General features: G+C 37.7%; 1 protein-coding gene across 2 annotated transcripts in view; it reads right to left on the reverse strand.

Annotated features, from left to right (window-relative positions):
• The window catches only part of SH2D1A (SH2 domain containing 1A), a 32,854-nt gene extending 22,596 nt beyond the window's left edge, over positions 1-10,258 (reverse strand). Inside the window, exon 1 of one of the 2 annotated variants that reach the window (XM_051969259.1) lies at positions 9,947-10,258. In XM_051969259.1, coding sequence (XP_051825219.1) covers positions 9,947-10,083 — 137 coding nt within the window. In that variant the 5' untranslated portion in view covers positions 10,084-10,258. The remainder of the gene's footprint in view (positions 1-9,946) is intronic. The other variant, XM_051969258.1, reaches the window with a different exon arrangement.
• Positions 10,259-18,621: the final 8,363 nt, after the last annotated feature.

An 18,621-nucleotide genomic window follows, 5' to 3' on the forward strand; every position in this document is an offset into this window, starting at 1 on the left:
TCAGAATTGAGCAACTGAAAGCTACTCAGAAATCAACAAAGCAAAACCAAAGGATTAAAAATAGAACACAATATATAATATATCATTGGAAAAACGACAGACCTGGAAAACAGATCCAGGAGAGAGAATTTTAAAACTGGAATGCCTACCTGAAAATCTTGATCAAAAAAGAAACCAGACAACTTTCAAGAAATTATCAAGAAAAACCATGCTGATATTCTAAAACCAGAAGATAAAATCCACATTGAAAGAATCTATCAATCACCTCCTGAAAGAAGACACAAGATGAAAACTCCCAGGTCAAGGAGAAAATATTACAAGCATTCAGAAAAAAGTCAAGTATTAGGGGAGGAGGGTAAAGTTAGGATATATCACAAGATTTAGCAGGTTCTACAACCAGAGGATCTGAGGGCTTAGAACATGAGGTTCCAAAAAAAAAAAAAAAAAAAAAGGGAATGAGGATTACAATCAAGGATCACCTACTCATTACTGATTGGAAAAAAGCAAGTTTAAACAATTCTGAGATACTACACCTCATATTTAAGCCTCTATCTGGCTAACAGCAAGTCTTCTCTTGGCTGAAAGAATTGTGGCATGTCATCATGACAGAATACTACTGTACTATAAGAAATGAGTAAGCTGTTCTCAAAAATCTACATATACTTCAATCTGCAAAGTTTTGCAGAGTTATAGAGAAACCTATAACTCTTATACAAGGCAATATCTCCATTTTTAGCATGAGCTCCAGATTTGCCATAGCTTTTCTTCCAAAGAACAAGCATCTTCCAATTCCTTGGCTACAATCGCCACTTATAACAAACCTTTGAGCCCAAGAATATACAACCTTCCATTTCTACTCCTCCTATTCGCTAGGAAATAATGAGACCACTTGCCATGACCTTATTTTTTTTTAAATAATAAGCTTCAAGCCAGATTTACTCTCTCCTTAAGAAGCTTCTTAATCCTTCTTCACTTTGTCACCAGAATAGGATGATCTACACATCCGAGAGAGTTCATATTTTTCTCAGCAACCTTACTTCTGGACCTCAATTCTAGCTTTTAACTTGTCCACTCAACATTTTGCATTATATACTTTGATGATAAGTCACTATGAACAAGGTGACAACATACAGCCTTATCATATTCCTCTCCTACTCTTAAACCAAATAAAGTTGTTCCATGTTTGGTCCTAACTATTGCTTCTTCACCCACATACAGGTTCCTCAGGATACAAGTAAGACCTGGTACTTTCAACACATTTTCCAATTGAAAAATGATCAAAGAATATGAACAAATAGTTTTTTCGGAAGAAATTAAAGCCATTTCTCATCATATGAAAAATGCTCTAAATAACTATTGAATAGCAAAATGTTAATTAAGATAACACTGAAATACCATATGTCAAACTTCTCAGATTAACACAGATGATAGGAAAGAAAAAGATGATAAATGTTAGAGGGTATGTGGGGAAAACTGGGACACTGATACATTGCTGGAGTTCTAAACTGATCCAACCATTCTGGAGAATGGTTTGGAACTAAGCCCACAGGGCTATCAAATTGTGCATACCCTTTGATCCAGCAGTATCTCTACTAAGTCCATAGCCCAAAGAGATCATAAAAAAGTGAAAAGGACTCACCCCATTATTGAACCAGAGCCGAATCAAATTCTAATTTTGAAATACAAGAACTATCATTTATTAAGGTAGTTAGGACACAACACACATTTATTATATATATATAATTAAGGGGAACAAATAATTTTATATATATATATAAAATTATTTGATATAGAATATGTATGTATGTATTTGTATGTATGTATGTATGTATGTATGTGGAACAAAAAGGAGATGCACTGAGAAAAGGGGGAAAGAAGAGGAAATGGGGAAAATTAGCTCACATAAGAGGTATGAAAGGAACAAATTTTACAATGGCAGAGACTATGGGCTATGGGGAGGGCGAGTTAACATTTAAACCCTATCTCATTGCAATTGACTCAAAATGGGAATAACACAATCAGTTGTAGAAATTTCTTACCCTATAGGGCAGTAGGAGGGAAATGAAAAAAATAAAGGGAGGGAAGGCCAATACAAGGGAGGGAAGAATAAGGAAAGTAGTGGTCAGGAGCAAAATACTTTGGAGAAATGACAGAACAGAGAGAGGGAAGAGAACAGTTGAATAAGGTATAAGAAGAAATACATAGTAAAATCATCATACTAATGGGTACCTCAACTTTCCCCACTCAGAACTAGAAAAACCTAACTGTAAAAGAAAAAAAGTTAAAGAGATGAATAGTTTTAGACAAATTAGATATTATAAAATGCTGGGAAAACTCAACTGAAATAGAAAAGAGTATCCCTTTTTCCTCTATGGTACATAGCAGCTTCATTAAAATTAAACCTGTATTAGGGCATGAAAATTTCACGACCAAATTCAGAAAAAGCAGAAATATCAAATGCAACTTTCTGACCATAATGCAATAAAAATCATTCAATACAGGGCTTTGGAAACAGATTAAGAAATTTGTAAATTCAATCATCTCATGCTAAAGAAATAATAGTTCAAATTATAGAAACAAATCAAAGAAATAATTTCATTAAAAAAGAATGACAACAAATGAGACAACATACCAAAATTTATGGGGTGCAGACAAAACATTACTTGAAAAATTTATAACTAAATGTTTACATCACTAAAATAGAGAAAGCAAATCAACCAACTAGAAATTCAACTAGCATTAAAAGTAAGAACAAATTCAAAATCCTCAATTAAACACTAAATTGGAAATCCTGAAAACTCAAAGGAAAGGTTAATAAAATAGAAAAATCATTGAACTAATAAGTAAAACATGGAGCTGATTTTCCAGGAGAAAAAGCAATCAAATCTACTATTGGTAAATGTTACCAAAAGTTTGATTAAAAAGACAAATTAATAGTATCAAAAATTAAAAGAGTGAATTCACCACCAACGAAGATAAAATTAAAAAACAATTATTAGTAGACATTTTACCCAATCATGTAAGTCTGACAAACTAAGTGAAATGGATGAATGTTAAATTTTTTCTCCCTTTTCTGTTAATCTGGGAAATTTGTATATTTATAAATAATAGTTTCTTGAAAAAAGAAACAGAACAAGTCACAAATGAACTTCTAAGAAAAAATCCCCAGGATCAAATGGATTCACAAGAGAATTCTACCAAATGTTAAAAGAATGAATAATTTCAATACTATATAAATTATTTGGGGAAATGGGCAGAGAAGAAGCTTTATTAAATTCCTATTTATGGCACAAATATTATTTTGATATTTAAACAAGAACAAAAACATAAGGAATACTGTAAACCAATTTTCCCACTGAATATTGATGCAAATATTTTAAATAAAACACTAGCAAGGCTATTACAGAAATATCACAAAGATCATATCATAACCAGATTTATACCAGGAAATCAGGAAAACTATAAACATAACTGACCATATCCAATTAAAACAACAACAACCAATAGATACAGAAAAAAAGCTTCTGACAAAATATAATATTCATCCCTACTAAAATAACAGGAATAAATAAAGCTTTCCCTAAAGTGCAAAGTAGTACCTATCTAAAACCAAGAATAAGTATTATCTGTAACGGCAATAAGCTAGAAGTCTTTCTAATAGGATTCAAGAGTAAAGCAAGAATGTTCCATTGCACAACTTTTATTAAGTGATGTAAAAGAAATGTTACCTATAAAACAATAAGACAAGAAAGATTGGAAGGAATAGAAATAGGCAGCAAGGAAACAAAATCATCACTCTTAGCAATGATATAATAAAGAATCCTATAGAATCAACTGAGAAAGTAGGTGAAACAATCAACTTGAACAAAGTTGTAGGATATATCACACAAATAGTATTTCTATATATTACAATCAAGTATAGCAGTAGAGACAAATTCCATTTAAAATAAATGCAGACAAAACAAAAAAAAAAAAAAAACTTTGAAAGTCTACCTGCCAAGATAAATATAACTATATAATCATTACAGAAAACTTTTCAAAGTAAAATCTAAACCACTGAGAAATATTAACTGCTTATGGGTAGACTGAGCCAATATAATTGAAGTGGGAAATCAACCCAAGTTAATTTACTTATTCAGTGCTATACCCAACAAATCATCAAAACATCTTATAGAACCTAGAAGGCAATTATAACAATTTATCTGGAAGAAGCAAAGATCAAGAATATCATGGGAATCAATGGGGGAAATGTAAAAAGGTGGTTTAAGCAGAACCAGGTCTCAAACTATTAGAAAGCAGTAAATTCTTGCTAAGAAAAATTATGGAATAGATTAGGTGTGCAATACATTGTAGCAAATGGCCTAGTCATCTAGCATTTGACCAAGACAAAATTTCAAGATGTGGGGACAAGAAATCATTATTTTATAAAAATTACTGGAATAACCAGAAAGCAGTCTGGCAGAAACTCAACACAGACAACCATCTTATATCATATACCAAGATAATGTCAAAATGGGTTGCATGATTGAGACAAAGGGTAAGGTAAGTAAATTAGGGGAACGAGGAAAATTTTACCTCTCATATCCAGGAGAAGATTTATGACTAAAAAAAGAGACAGGCTTATGGGATATAGAGACATAATTTTGATCTCATCAAATTCAAAAGGTTTTGCATACACAAAATCAATGCAGTCAAGATTAGAAAGAAAGCAAAAGGGGGAAGGGTTTTTTTTTTTTAATGCGGCAAATTTCTATGATAAAGGCCTTATTTTTCAAATAAATGAAAAACTGAGTCAATTTTATAAGAATGAGTCATCCCAGTTGATAAATGGTTGAAGGATATGAACATGCAGTTTTCATAAGAAGCAATCAAAGCTGTAGGCATGAAAAAAGTGGTCTCAATTACTTTTGGATAGAAAAAATGCAAATTAAAACAACTCTGAAGTATCACCTCACACTTATCAGATTGCCTAATATGACGAAAAAGGAAAATAACAAATTTTAGAGAGGAAGTGGAAAAACTGGGACGCCAATGTACTTTTTTGGTGGAGGTGTGAACCGAGCTAACCATTCTGGCAAGTAGTTTGGAACTACACCCAACTAGCTCTTGGTTTTAGATAGATACTACTTACCATTTTAAGGAACGCTCCATTTATTCCTATGCTTTCTACTGCTATAAAATGGTGCCTGCCTTTTACAAGATCCAGGAATACCACTACCAGATCTGTAACTCAAAAAGAGCAAAGGAAAAGGAGCTACTCCTACAGAAGTTTTTATAGCAGCTCTTTTCATGGTGACAAAGAATTTGTAATCAAAGGGATGCTTATCAATTGGGGAAATGGCTCTGGATCTCAGACAACTTTCTTAGATTATCTATTAAATTATAGATGATTTACAATCTGCTTTGCTGGAAGGCACTCCTACACTTTCAAAATCACAGATACATGATATGGTATAAAAATTATCTAAGATAGGTGAAAATTAATATTTAGGCAAAAAGTTAAAGAGGGAATTTTTCACTTTACAAGTAAAGAAATAATCATTTACTGCATTTATAATATGACTAAATTTACAAAACTTTGGTGTAACAATTAGTTGGCGCCACCTGGAAGCTACTGGAATCCAGCAGATCTAACCATGTAGTTTCCACTCAGATGGTGCCTCCAAGATCAGAAGTCTCTAAAACACATCCAAATCAAAATATGAGAGTAAAATTAATAGCTCTTTGACTATTAACCCAATGTTGAAAGGCTTTCAAAAGTTATGCTAGGAAAAAAAAAATCACTTAATCCAAGTCTCAGTTTCTTCATCCATAAAACAAATAATAATAGTATCTACCTGAAAGGGATGCTGTGATGATCAAATAACTTATTTCAATGAATTCTCTCCCTTTCTAATATCTCTCTCTCTCTCTCTCTCTCTCTCTCAGCAGAGAGTGAGAAGGCAACTTACACAGTATTGAAAGTCTCTACCCAGCTGTTTTGCTTTGTTACAAAGGACGATTCAATTATGATGACATGAGGAAAGAGAACAGCGTTTCCAGAAATGACTAATATAAAAACAAAGTAGAAAAAAAATTGTAAAAACACAAATCTTACAACACCATTTAAAGGTGAACTGAAATTTCTTTTGCAGTTTCTCCCTTTTTCTTATTTGATCCCTCCTCCCAAGCCCTACTGCCATTACTTCACGTCAAGGCAATACCCCCTGTCAGACTATAACAGCCTAACTACTCTTCCTGTTGGCAATCTCTCAAATCTGCAATCCAAACTTCACACCATTGCCCAAGTAATACCGGCACTTTGCGGTTCAAAAACCTTCAGTGCCTCCCTTCTGCCTAGACAAGAGGCTAAAAAAGCCAGTGGCCTCCACTATCAGCTTGGCCCCTCCTTTCCAGCCTTATTTCAGGGTGCTTTTCTTCAAGTACTCTGCACTCATTAGAAACTGGATTACTAGATGTTCCAACTATACCTCCTTAGACTATCATCCCAACTGTCAATTCAAAAATTTTTTTTTCTAAAATCCAGCTCAGGTGCCAACTCCTCCCAGATGCTTTCCCCAATTTCCCCAGCTTAAAACCAAAACCAAAACCAAAAACAATCCCTCCCTTTTCCATCAATCTGATGCCATTGTTTGACTTCTACCAAGTACTATACAGAATGTGTTATTTACCTATGTCTCCATCTCTCCCAACACCCTACAGACATCAATTTATTAACTCTTATCCTTTAGGACAGGGTCAGCGCTAGGATATTTTCCCCCCCATAATATATGTAAAAGGTTTTCAAAAACTTAAGAGTGCTATTATAAATCTAGCTATATTATGGATAAGAATAGGGACTGGAGCTATGTTTTCACCGATATAGAAACTCCCTAGCAAATAAACAAGGCAGATCAGCACCTTGGAGGATTGCCAAAATCACAGCTAGTATGTCAGAGGTGACACTTCTGTAACTAGGTCTTTCCGACTACAGGAACAGCTTTCCATATACTATGCTAAAAGGCACCTATCTAGAAAACATGAGAATCTAGCTCTACCAACAAGGAAATGGCCTTTCTAGATAACTATGATTTATTTCTTTTGCACAATGTCTTGCACTTAAGTGACGCTTGATAAATTCTGCTTGAATTTAATTGCTGGTGATTACTTCCTGCAATGCTGGTATAAGATAGAGCAGATACCTTCATTTCACAGATGAAAACACTTTAGCCTAAGGAGACTTAACTCTTAGGGAATACTTATTTATTAAGTACCAGTTAGGTAAGGTACTATTTTCAACACTTTAGAAATAGTTTGATATCAATTCAAGGTAGGTGCTATTATTATCCTCATTTTACAGTTGAGGAAACTGAGGCAGAGGTTAAATGATTTGACCAGAGTCACACAGTTAGTAAATGTCTGAAATTAATTTTAAACTCAGATCTTCCTAACTCCAGGAGTAGAGTTTTATCTATTACTACTTTAGAATTAGAGTAATAATCACTGAAAGTTAAGGACAAAAGCCACGGCTACTCAATCACTAATCCAGACATCTTGACATTGGACCACAGAGCTCAGAACCAGGCACAGCAACAGGTGCAAGGGTAAAAGATGAGAATTTCACTGGCTGGCTCACCACATGTTGCCATCCCCACTCTCTCCACCCAACTCAGATTACCTTTTTATGTCATAGGTTAAGGCCCCATCATCTCTAGCAGTGTTCTCCAATTTCTCAAACCCTTGCAACAGAAGGTGTTGCTTGAAAGCGAGTTTTGAAGGAAAGCAAGGGATTCCAAGAGGTAAGGAAAGAAAACGTGTACCCCAGGCATGAGTTCCAGAGACTTGTATGGTCAAAAGGTCAATTTGGCTGGACAGTAGAGTACGTGACAGAGTAGCATTGTATGAACCTAGAAAAGTACTTTAGAGACAAATTCATTATAAAGCTGTACTGTATTAAGATTTTTTGTGAGCAACTATCCCAGCTCTCCTCCTTGTATGACCACGTCTCGTCACTTGATCTGTGGGCCCCAGTTTCTATAACTTTAAAATGAGGGTCATTGAATAAAGTCCCTTCCAGTTCTAAAAATCTGTGATCCTATGTTTCAGGGGGGATGATTTAGCCCACTTTGTTTAATGTAAGTCCCATTCTGGGAGATGTTTTAGGAATTTCAATTTAGCAATAAAAGTTACTTTTGCATTTCCTTAGCCTGTAAATGCACTACTAACTAAAACTTGATCAATTAAAACTTCAGCATAGAAGCTGAAGAGAATACAATTACAGAGCAGTATGGATAAGGACATCTCCAGAGTCAGAAAAAAGAAATAGAATTATTAACATCGTTTTATTTTTGTAACATTGTCTATTTTCCTAGAGTTTTGCCATCTCGACTCCATTTCTGAATGAGAACGTAGAAGCATCCTCCCCGTTATCATCATTTAATTTTGCTTTATAAGGCCACAACCTACACAATTACCCAAATCCAGCCTAATAATTCCTTCTTTCCATCTCTTACTTATATTCAAGATACTTCTCTCTCTTGCTCTATTTTTCCTCCAAAAATCTGGCATAACTAAAGTTATCCCTAAATGATGTAAAACATTGTTCAACTTGAAAATTCCTGTGTAATTAGTTGGAATTTCCCAATACATTATATGTATTGTATGTAATTGTCACTGCCTTAAGATCTGTCAAGTCACAATGCAGTTGCACTTAAGATTTGTATACCAAGCATACTGCTAGCCAGAAAAAACATCTTCCAGAGTTCCAACAAAACAAATTATCAGCTACCAACTTATCTTATTTGATCCCCATAACAACGTTATGTAAATCTCTATATCAATTACCTGTATTATTGTTAGGTATTAAATCTTCTCCTAAACAGCACTTTCTGGGTCGGGGCTATCCAAGATATAGCATTACACAAAGATTTTTTTTTTAAGAGGGCAAAATTTCTGGAATTAAAAAAAGGTGGTGGATGAGACTCATCCCTCTCCCTGCTCTCAATGTAGTTTGGGAATAAATCGAATATAAAATTAAGTATTAGTACAAATAATTCAATTTTCCCCAAGGGAGAAGTCTTTTCCCCCCTCCCCCCAATCCGTAGAGGATGGAGAGATTCCACAGTGTAAAATAAACCACTGTCCAACCCGAGAGAACAAGTTTGGATCTTCCCTTGCTCAGGTTAACAGCTGTGGGATATTTGTAGGACAAGGGCAAAATCGGTAGCACTGAGGGAACACCTAGGTTCCAATCCACGTCCTCCCCATCTGGGTGACCTTAAACGGGTCTCCTGACCTCTCTCCGAGTTTCACTTAGTACTTTTGCCAGTTAGTGCAATCAGTGATATAGAAGTAACTGCATGACAGTACAAAGATAGCTCAAATATTAGTTAAAAAAAATTAGTGTTATTCTCACCTAGCTCGAAATCTCTGACCTACTACTACGCAAAAGCGAGAAGGGAGGAGAGGGGCAGTCGGTGCCCGGGATGCGTTCACTCCCCGAGGAGCAAGGGTTGTCCTCCGGGAAGTTTCCCCACGCAGGACCAGACCACCCCACGCCGGAGCCTCAAGGCTCTGCTCGGGCTCTTCTAGCTACGTTTCACTTCAAAAACGGAAGGCAGAAGGGGAGGAGGGGGAGAGTGCCAGGTCCTGCTCCTCTCTACCTCGGGAGGCCGGTGGCTCACCTTGGCCAGTGGGTCCCGGCGGACCGGGACCTTCCTACGAGGGAGCCTAGTACAACCTGCAGGGGCTGAGCGTAGGAGGCAGAGGCCGGAGAATCCGGAGCCTCCCAGGCTTCGAGTGGCAACAGAGCTCTTTGTCGACGGCCCCCCTCCCTCACTGCACACCCCTCTCCCCTTCCCGCCCGCCTCGATGCCCCGCTGAGTGTCTGGGGGCGTGCTGGCCAGCTCCTCCGGCCTCGGGCTCTGGGCGCTGTCCGCCCGGGCCGGCCCGAGCCTCCACTACTCACAGTACGCAGAGGCAGTAGACTCCAGGTACGGTCTCGCTGTCCCGCAGCAAGTAGCTGCCGTCCAGGCCCGTGGCAAGCAGCAGCCTCTCCCCGGTCTCGCGGCTGATCTTCCCGTGGTAGACGGTCACCGAGTCCATGGCAAGAGGCTACGAGCGGAGACCGCCGAGGGCCTGCACGAGGTGCTCCTGAGGGCCGAAGGGGTGAGCTCCTGCTGCCGCTACTGATGCCGCCGCCGCCGCCCTGCGAGTCAGCGCCTCTGAGCTGAGGTTTTTTAAAGTACCCGATCAACAGGATGTAGGCACGGCTTTAAATATTTTCACACTTTTCTACTCAGCAAGTTCGTACCTTAACCAACTCGCCTCACCTGGGGAAAGGGGGATGGGGAAGGCAAGTTTCCACGGGGGCCAGGGGCGGGGCTAAAGTCTCTGTGGGCGGCACTGAGAACTCAGCCCCGCCCACCCGAAAGCTTGGGCAGACTGAGGGGCAGGGTCCTCTGACGCCCGGACCCAGGACTTGATTCGGACGTGGATGGGCAGGGGGGCGCCGTCTGGGGCCTCGACTAAATGGCCAAACCCCACCAAAAAAACAAACAAAAAAAATCTCTGGGTTGGGCGATTGCTACTGAAATGGATGAGACTTCTGCCAAGTGGAGGACGGGAGATGACAGCTGGCAGTTCAGAAAGTGAATTAGCACAACCAGCACTTATTAAGCATTTGCTGTGTACCACACAACATACACACACATACATACAAAGACAAAAGTCAAAACGTGCTCGCCTCCAAATGACTTACATTTGATCAGGGAGACCAAGGGCATAGCTATATACAGAAAAGATCCATGATAAACTAGGACATAAAGAATAGCACAAACTCCTTCCCTTCCAAAGAATCTCTTTTAACTGTTTTGTGAGTTACAAGATTTAAAAGTAAGGGATCAAATAGTTACTTGGAATTTGTCATCCAACTCTGAAGGCCTACTACCATTGAGCATTTGGGTATAGAACCACCACCCCAGACTTGTTAACAGTTGTTTCTTTACTACTATGTAGCATTATCTGTGGCTTCTTTTGGAAATGCATTGTACATTCTAAAGGAGAGTTTTGAAAGGAACCTCAAAGGATGTTCTCCTAGTGTTCCTTTTCAACAATTTAAGGCTTAATTTACTTCTTTGAAATGAGAAGTAGCTTCCATTCTCAAACCCACTCTCTTTTACATATTTCTAAGAATTCTCAGCAGTTTTGAGGGAACCCAGTTGGAACTAATTTTTTTAATGTCAAAATCTGACTAGTCTACAGAGAACACCTTCAAGTTCTATTTTTTACAAGTTTAAACTCTGAAAGTAAAAAGCAGAGGCCAGGCGTTCTCTCTTCTCTCTTCGGTTCTTCTGATCGCTTCAATTACCCAGTACAGTTATCCTGACAATAGATAATAAATGCTTGTTTGCACCATTAGTTCAGAAGTGCACAACTGGAGGGGAACCTAGCAGGTGAAAAATGTAGAGTGAGTGCTTTACAATCACCACCTGTTCTACTGATGTCTTCTGCTACCTAAGGCCCACTTTTCACCCACTCCATCTGAGAGACTTACAGAGCAACTAGGATCAATACTCCCTTCTCATATTTTTTCTTGACTTTGGATTGTCTGTGGTCCTCAGCTTCACCATTAATCTATAGGGCATCTATCAGCCCGATTATCTAAAGTAACCCAACGCGTTACCTCATGCAATCATTTCTAAAATCAGGAATAAAAACAGCATATGGGAAAGCATTCGAACCTGGGTAAAATCATGGGATGAGCTAAGCTTCTTATGGATCTCTTTCTTCTCTCTTTTGCTTCCCTTCCTTCCCCTCAATCCCAATTCTCCTTAGGGCCCCCTGCTCTCATGTAACTCACTTCTCTACTCAAGGAAATGCCACTAGCAAAATATAATTCACACTAAGATGCTAGAGGGATGAAATAATTTGCCTAAGGTCATAAATCATCTAAAAATCATAGTATCATCTAAAGTTGGAAAGGCCACCTAGTCCAACTCCCTCATTTTACAGGAGAAAACTGAGGTCCAGAGAATGGAAGTGATTTATTTGTCTAAGGATACATAGGATCAGAGAACTAAAGCTGAAAGGAACTTCAGAGGCCATCTAGTTCAAACTCTTCATTTGACAAAACAGGAAACGGGAACAGGGAGCTGAAGTGAATTGTTCAAAATCACACAGGCAGCAAGCAAGGCACAGAAATCAACTTTGAATCCAGATCCTTTAACTCCTATATGATAAGTACTTGCCTATGTACAGTTTAAGGAGAAGGAAGTGCTTAACCAGAAGAAACAAAAAAAAATCTGTTTGCAAAGAAGATATTTTGGGGAAGAAGCTTCATATCATATCACAGAGGCCTGAGCCTCCAAAGAAGGTGGACCTCTAAGAATAACACAGAAACTATATCCAATCTCCCCAACAGCATCTAAGAAATCATCCACACATGCGGAGCACAGGAGGCCTGACAGCAAAGGAGCACAGGATATTTTCTCTCTTTTCTCTGTTTTGTTCTCCCTTGTTAAAATTGCATACCTGTCAAAGCAGCCAGGTACTACAAGGAGAAGTACTACCAAGATAGTCTCCAAAAAGAAGAAATAAATTATAAGGTAATAGCACAGTTCTCACAGCCAGTGCTCCATTGTCATCTTCCAAGCAAACTAACAGCTCCACCAGCCCACTAGTAAGTGCTGGGTAGTTGAAGGGTACTGACATCTTCATTCCAGTCCTGTGTTATTACTGAACCTGAACTTAGCAAGCAGAACTTCCTACTGAAGCCACAAAAAAGAAAGGATCGTTGACAGTACTAGTTCTTTCACGTGCACTGCAGTTACTAAAGCACCTACTCTGTGCCAGGCACAGAGACTTCAGAGGCAGAAATGGAAACAGGCCCTGTTTACATCCTACTTCTAGAGAAACAACATGTGGACAGAGAAGTAACCAAAACTGATGCAAAGTACATTCCAAATAATTTGCGAGGTTGTTAGAGAAGACTAAAAGTGGTAGAAGATTAGTAAAGTCCTCATGATAGGATTGGAGTGGATTCTTAAAGGTAGAGGTTTTAAGAGGCAGAGGTTAGAAGAGAGTGCAGTGGAGTTGGGGGCATCCAGAGGGCTCAAAGTGCCCAATGCTAACACATGACAGAGTCTAACAAACAGAATATTATCAAATCAGTCTTTTCAGACTTTTCAGATAGATGGGAAACAATTTAAAAAATGGAAGTGCTTGAATAAAGGAATGTGTCTCTTCTCTGTCTGTTTCTGTTTCTGTCTATAAAATCCCAGAGGCCCTATTATCCCAAGTCAGGAGGTTCTGGAGAAAGGAGGCTTTGAGAATAAGATCTCTGGATCTGGAAGAGCCCCAAGGTAATAACCATGATATTGGGGGAAAAATCCTGACTTTGCCTTTTGGAGAAGAAAGACTAGAGACAAAGTGGAAGAGTAGGAGAGGAGGGAGGGTATTCCCAGAATTTGAGTTGCAATCATTTAGAAATAAAATGCAAATCTACTATAATTTCCTCACTTTTTCTTACTTTTTTTTGCAATATGGCTAATCTGGAAACGTTTTGCATGATTTCACATGTATGATTGATATATTGCTTGCCGTCTCAGTGGGTAAGGGAAGAGCAGGAGATAAGGAGAGATTTTAGAACTCAATTTTTTAATGTTAAAAATAAATTACGAATTAAAAATAATAAAAAAATATAAAAACTGCAAAAAATAAAAGCTGGCCATTTAAAAAAAGAAATTAAATGAAATTTAAAAGTTTCAGGAGAAAAATTCTAAATCAAAAAGAAACTGTAATATTAGTCCACCCACTTCCATCCTACCGGTCTTATACAATAACGTTAGAAACAGAAAAATCTTATACTTATTAAACATACTAAAGGAGAGTTCTGCCTTTTTGGTTTTAAAATTATATTTGAAAGGAAAGAGAACCAGGTGAAGTTGGAACCGTAGGTTTCACCATTAAAAATCTACAATCCATTAAAATAGAGATGCCTTTTAAGTCAAAAATAAACGTGCAGTAATTGAGAAATAGATATCTAAGATTGAACACTTCTCATCCCAACTTGAGTTCTGTGCCCTTAGGACAGTGGCAAGTGACAGCATTTTTGCCTGTGGATGCTCTGTTACAGGTGCTAATTGGCTCCATTTCAGATGCCCTAGGCTTCCTCTCAAAGCCCGCATCCATTTAAAAAGATACTGCCAAGGGTGATAAATTTGGTAGACTGGATCTGACATTTGGAAATCTTTTTCTCTAAACTGAAAACTAACTTTGTTCTTCAGCGAGCTCTTCTATAACTGTAGATTCTCTTGAGGCACTATTATGATACATTACAAGTCATCAGTTTGTCTCTTCCTCCATTCACTGAAATTCTCTTCCTTTATAAAAATTGGGGGGGGGGAGGGGAAACGTTAACTTTTCCTTTAACAAAAAAAAAGAAAAAATAATGCTTTGCTCTTTCTTTGAAAATGAGGGTATCTTATCCCTTGGTGATATCCAAAAAGGCAGAGCAATGTCTCCTGCATAAAAACTAAAGACCATTTGATGAGTCATTGATGAGTTTATCTTGAACTCATTTATACTTTCCACTGCCACAACTTCTTATGGTAAATCCATATTCTACCTGCTGGGTAAAAAACGTATTTCATTTTATTGTTCTAAAGGCCTAGCCTTCAAGATTCAAAAGACCTCCTTCTTCCTAACTGGACTTCAATCAGCAAGCTATCAAGGTCTTATTTGAGGAAGCAACATGATTTAAGGTCTTTGCTGGAAGGCCAGCCCTTTAAACCCCTGCCTAGCAAGCTCAGTGTGGCTTCTGGGGCTTTGTTCCCATAATTCAGACATCATTCACATGTTCCAAGACCACTGACTGCTCTGCTGCCCTGATAGCATGGCCTGGGAGGTCTTATCTCCCTTGGCAGTGTTGGATAGTCCAGGTCTCATCACTAGCTGTCTGGCCTTTGAAAACACCTCACAAAGATGCAATCATCATCTTCATCATCAAGTACAGTCAAATTTCCTTAAAGAAAAAGCAATGACAACTGTTACTAAAATTTGACTTTCCCCAGGTCATGTGACTGGGGTCACACAACACGGAGTACTGGACATTTTCTCCGATCCCTATGACCATTCAGATATCTCCAAAACAGAAATTATGCACCAAAGATGAAGTAATTTCAGCTGTCTCTATGATCTGGGACAACCGAAATCCAAAAGAAGGATAAAAAAAAACCCCAGATCACTAAATTTACTTTTACTGACCCTGAGCTCACTGCCTCCCCCATGCTACCAGCATCATCAGCAGACCCAAGGATATGACAAGTTTACAGCAAAACCCACTCCCTCCCCCTCCTTCCATCACCATGAAGAACCTGGCTTCAGGCTTCAAAAAGATCACAACAGTCAAATTGATCGTAGTCTTTGGGGAGCAAAAGCCTGACGGGGGACCTTGACTCAAGAAGGACACGAGTTACAGGACACCAGGAAATGATACCTTTTGGGGGTAAAAAAGCACTGGTGGAGGAGAGGAGAAAGGAAGGGCCATGTGACACTCCTGAGGGAAAGAGCACAACATCCAGCTGGGGTCCATTCTGATCTGTGATAGAGACCCAGGCTGGTGAACGGTGAATTGCCTCATGTGGGAGGAGGCAAAGGTGCTTTAAGATACAGCTCCCAAGGAAACCAGGCAGGAAACTGGGAAAAAAGTGATAAGGGAAATAAGGGAAGGAGAAAATGAAGATTTCAGAATTTCAGAAAGATTTCAGAAAGAAGAAAACTCAAAGACTTTGAAAATGAACAAATAAACCAATAGGAAAACAAGTAATAATAGAAGGAAATGTGGCCTTCAGATCTAGTAAATAAGTTCAAACATCAGTAAATACTGCAAAATAAAGAGACATGATCCAACACTTGGATCTCTGTAGAATTACCGAATCACAACACACTGTTACTGACTGATTCAAAATGAAAATTATGAGAGGAGTAGTTACAGAGCAAAAATAACGAGTAGAACAGAAAAACTGAAAGCTGGGATGACAAGTCTCACCAAAGAAACAAAATAGAGAGAATAGCTTGGCAATATAAATATACAGCAGTAAAGGACAATCTAGAAAAAGCAAAAGAAAGAAAGAAGGAAGGTTCTTTGTGGTGATGAAAGAAGGGAGAGGGAGTGGGTTTTACTATAAAGAAAATATGCTTACTATGAAAGCAAAATATAGTGATCCTAAAAAAAAACCTTAACACCATGATGAATGAAGTAATAGAAGAGAACAGCCCAGAACTTCTGAACTTAGGAAATCAAGTTCCAATTGAAAAAATTCACAGATCACCTCCAAGGGGAAAAAAATCTGCAAACTCCAGGACACATAATAGTTAAATTTAAAATTTCGATTCAGAAGCAACTTCTGCAAGTGATTAGGAGAAAGTTCTCCAAATACAAAGGAGAAAATACTCAAATAATGAAAGAATGCCTGCAATAATTGACAATGTTCTAAGGATGAAGCACAATAGAAAAGAGGGATCCATAGGGTAGAGCCTATGAGGCCCTGACAGAAAGTGCTCTGAGGAAAGAACTAAGAATGTTTACCTTGAAATATCAAATAAGTATGGGGTCATGAATCAGAAATTAAGGAGATAAAGCAGACAGAAAGATGTTAAGTAAGAGAAAACCTGTTTGGAAAGGGGAACAAAAGTAAAATTTTAAAAACTAATGTAAAGGAGTAGCGGAAGGAGAGCAAAAGAAGGTAGCATTTATCTGACTAACTGAAAGGTACAAAGAGAAGGAGAAAATGTACAACCAGATAAAAGCAGGGGAAAAAAACAACTAATAAACAAAACCCTAAGAGGAGAAGAGTAACAAATGAGAAGAGGAGATCAGGGGGTGAGAAGAAGACAGCCAGTAAGAACTGGACAACCTTTTTAAAAAATTAAGGTAGTCACTGAAGGAACATAATCTTGTTTATAGCAGAAGAGAGAAATAACTTGGGGAAATTTTTAGAACAAATGGAGAAAAATATAAACCGAACTTTTATACCTTTAAACATCAAGGAAAATTATAAAAAAATAAGGGTGAAGGGAGATTAGCACTTCCAGACCTCACATTACATACAAAGCATCACATTACAAACATTACAAAACAAAATCACCTATTACTGTTGATAAACAAATAAATCAGTGGAATATTCTAGACAAGGGAGATCTAAAACAACAGAATGGAATAATCTGATGTTCCATAAAGTAGAAAACATAAATAGCCTAGGGAAAAACGTATTTGAGTAAAAGCCGTCTGGAAGAAATTAGGTTTAGACCACTCCACAATACATTCTAAATGGATATTTAGACATTAAACATTGACATGGGAAATTAAACTATTTTTAAAAATAAGAAGAGAAACAGATCATCTACCTGTCATAACATTGAGTAGGAGATGGACTGTTAACCAAAAAAGAGAGAGGCAATAACAAAAGATAAAGCAGATAATTTTGGTGGTTTGAAACTGAAAATCTTCTGCATAGACAACATTAATGCCTCTAGGATAAAGAAGGAAACTGGTTGAATGGTAAAAATTTTTGCTTTCAATTTCTCTGATAAAGGTTTGGTAAGCAACATCTATAAACAATGTAGATATAAAATATCCCGATGGATGAATGATCAGAGAATATGAACAAAGAATTCACAACTACATGAAAAAAGTTTCAATTTCCCCTCATAAGAGAAATCCAAATTAAAACAAGCTTGAAGTTTTACCTCACACTCTGCAAATTGCCAAAAATGATAAACAATGGAAAGAGTCGATGCTGCAGGGGTTGTGGAAAGATAGACATTAATAATCCACTGTTAATACAGCTGTGGAAATAGTAGAAACCACTCCTGGAAAGCAATTGGAAATTATGCAAATGATATTGCATATGATTGTGATGGAATACTACTGTGCCTTAAGAAATGATAAGCAGGTTGATTTTAGAAAAACACGGAGACGCTTGCATAAAATAATGAAGAGTGAAATGAGCAAAACCCAGAGAACATTGTATACAGTAACAGCAATATTGTTTGAAGAGCAACTGTGAATGACTAAGCTATTCTGAGTCAAATTCAAATCAACTACAAAGGACCTATGAAAGAAGATGCTAACTACCCTCCATGGAAAGAACTGCTATATGAAAGTATGTATTTTATGGTTTCACATATACATCTGTATCAAATGTAGGCTTTCTCTAGCGCAGTTAAGAGATAGGGAGACAGAAAGTCACCTCATAACTTAAAATGTAACAACTACAAAACCCTCTGTTTAAAAAAAAGATCACATAGGACTCTACAAAAGATAGTCTCAACATACCCCTTCATGGACATGGGATTAAATCCTATCCTACTTAAAGCTAAACTAAAGGAACTCCTAATATAAATATTATTCAAAAGAGGAAAGAGACAAAACCCTACTTAAAGCTAAACTTAAAGGAGGTCCTAATATAAATATTATTCAAAAGAGGAAAGAGACAAAATTCAAAAAAGAGTCACATGATCTCCTCTGTAAGATAAATAATTTTATCTTAACCTTTCTTTCCTTTTTTTTTGGGGGGGGGGGGGAGGGGAAGGAGGCAGTCTGGAGCCTCTGGCTCCCTTCCCAGAATACACCTTTTAAAT

This window comes from Antechinus flavipes, chromosome X (genome assembly GCF_016432865.1).
Source record: "Antechinus flavipes isolate AdamAnt ecotype Samford, QLD, Australia chromosome X, AdamAnt_v2, whole genome shotgun sequence".
Taxonomy (NCBI): domain Eukaryota; kingdom Metazoa; phylum Chordata; class Mammalia; order Dasyuromorphia; family Dasyuridae; genus Antechinus; species Antechinus flavipes.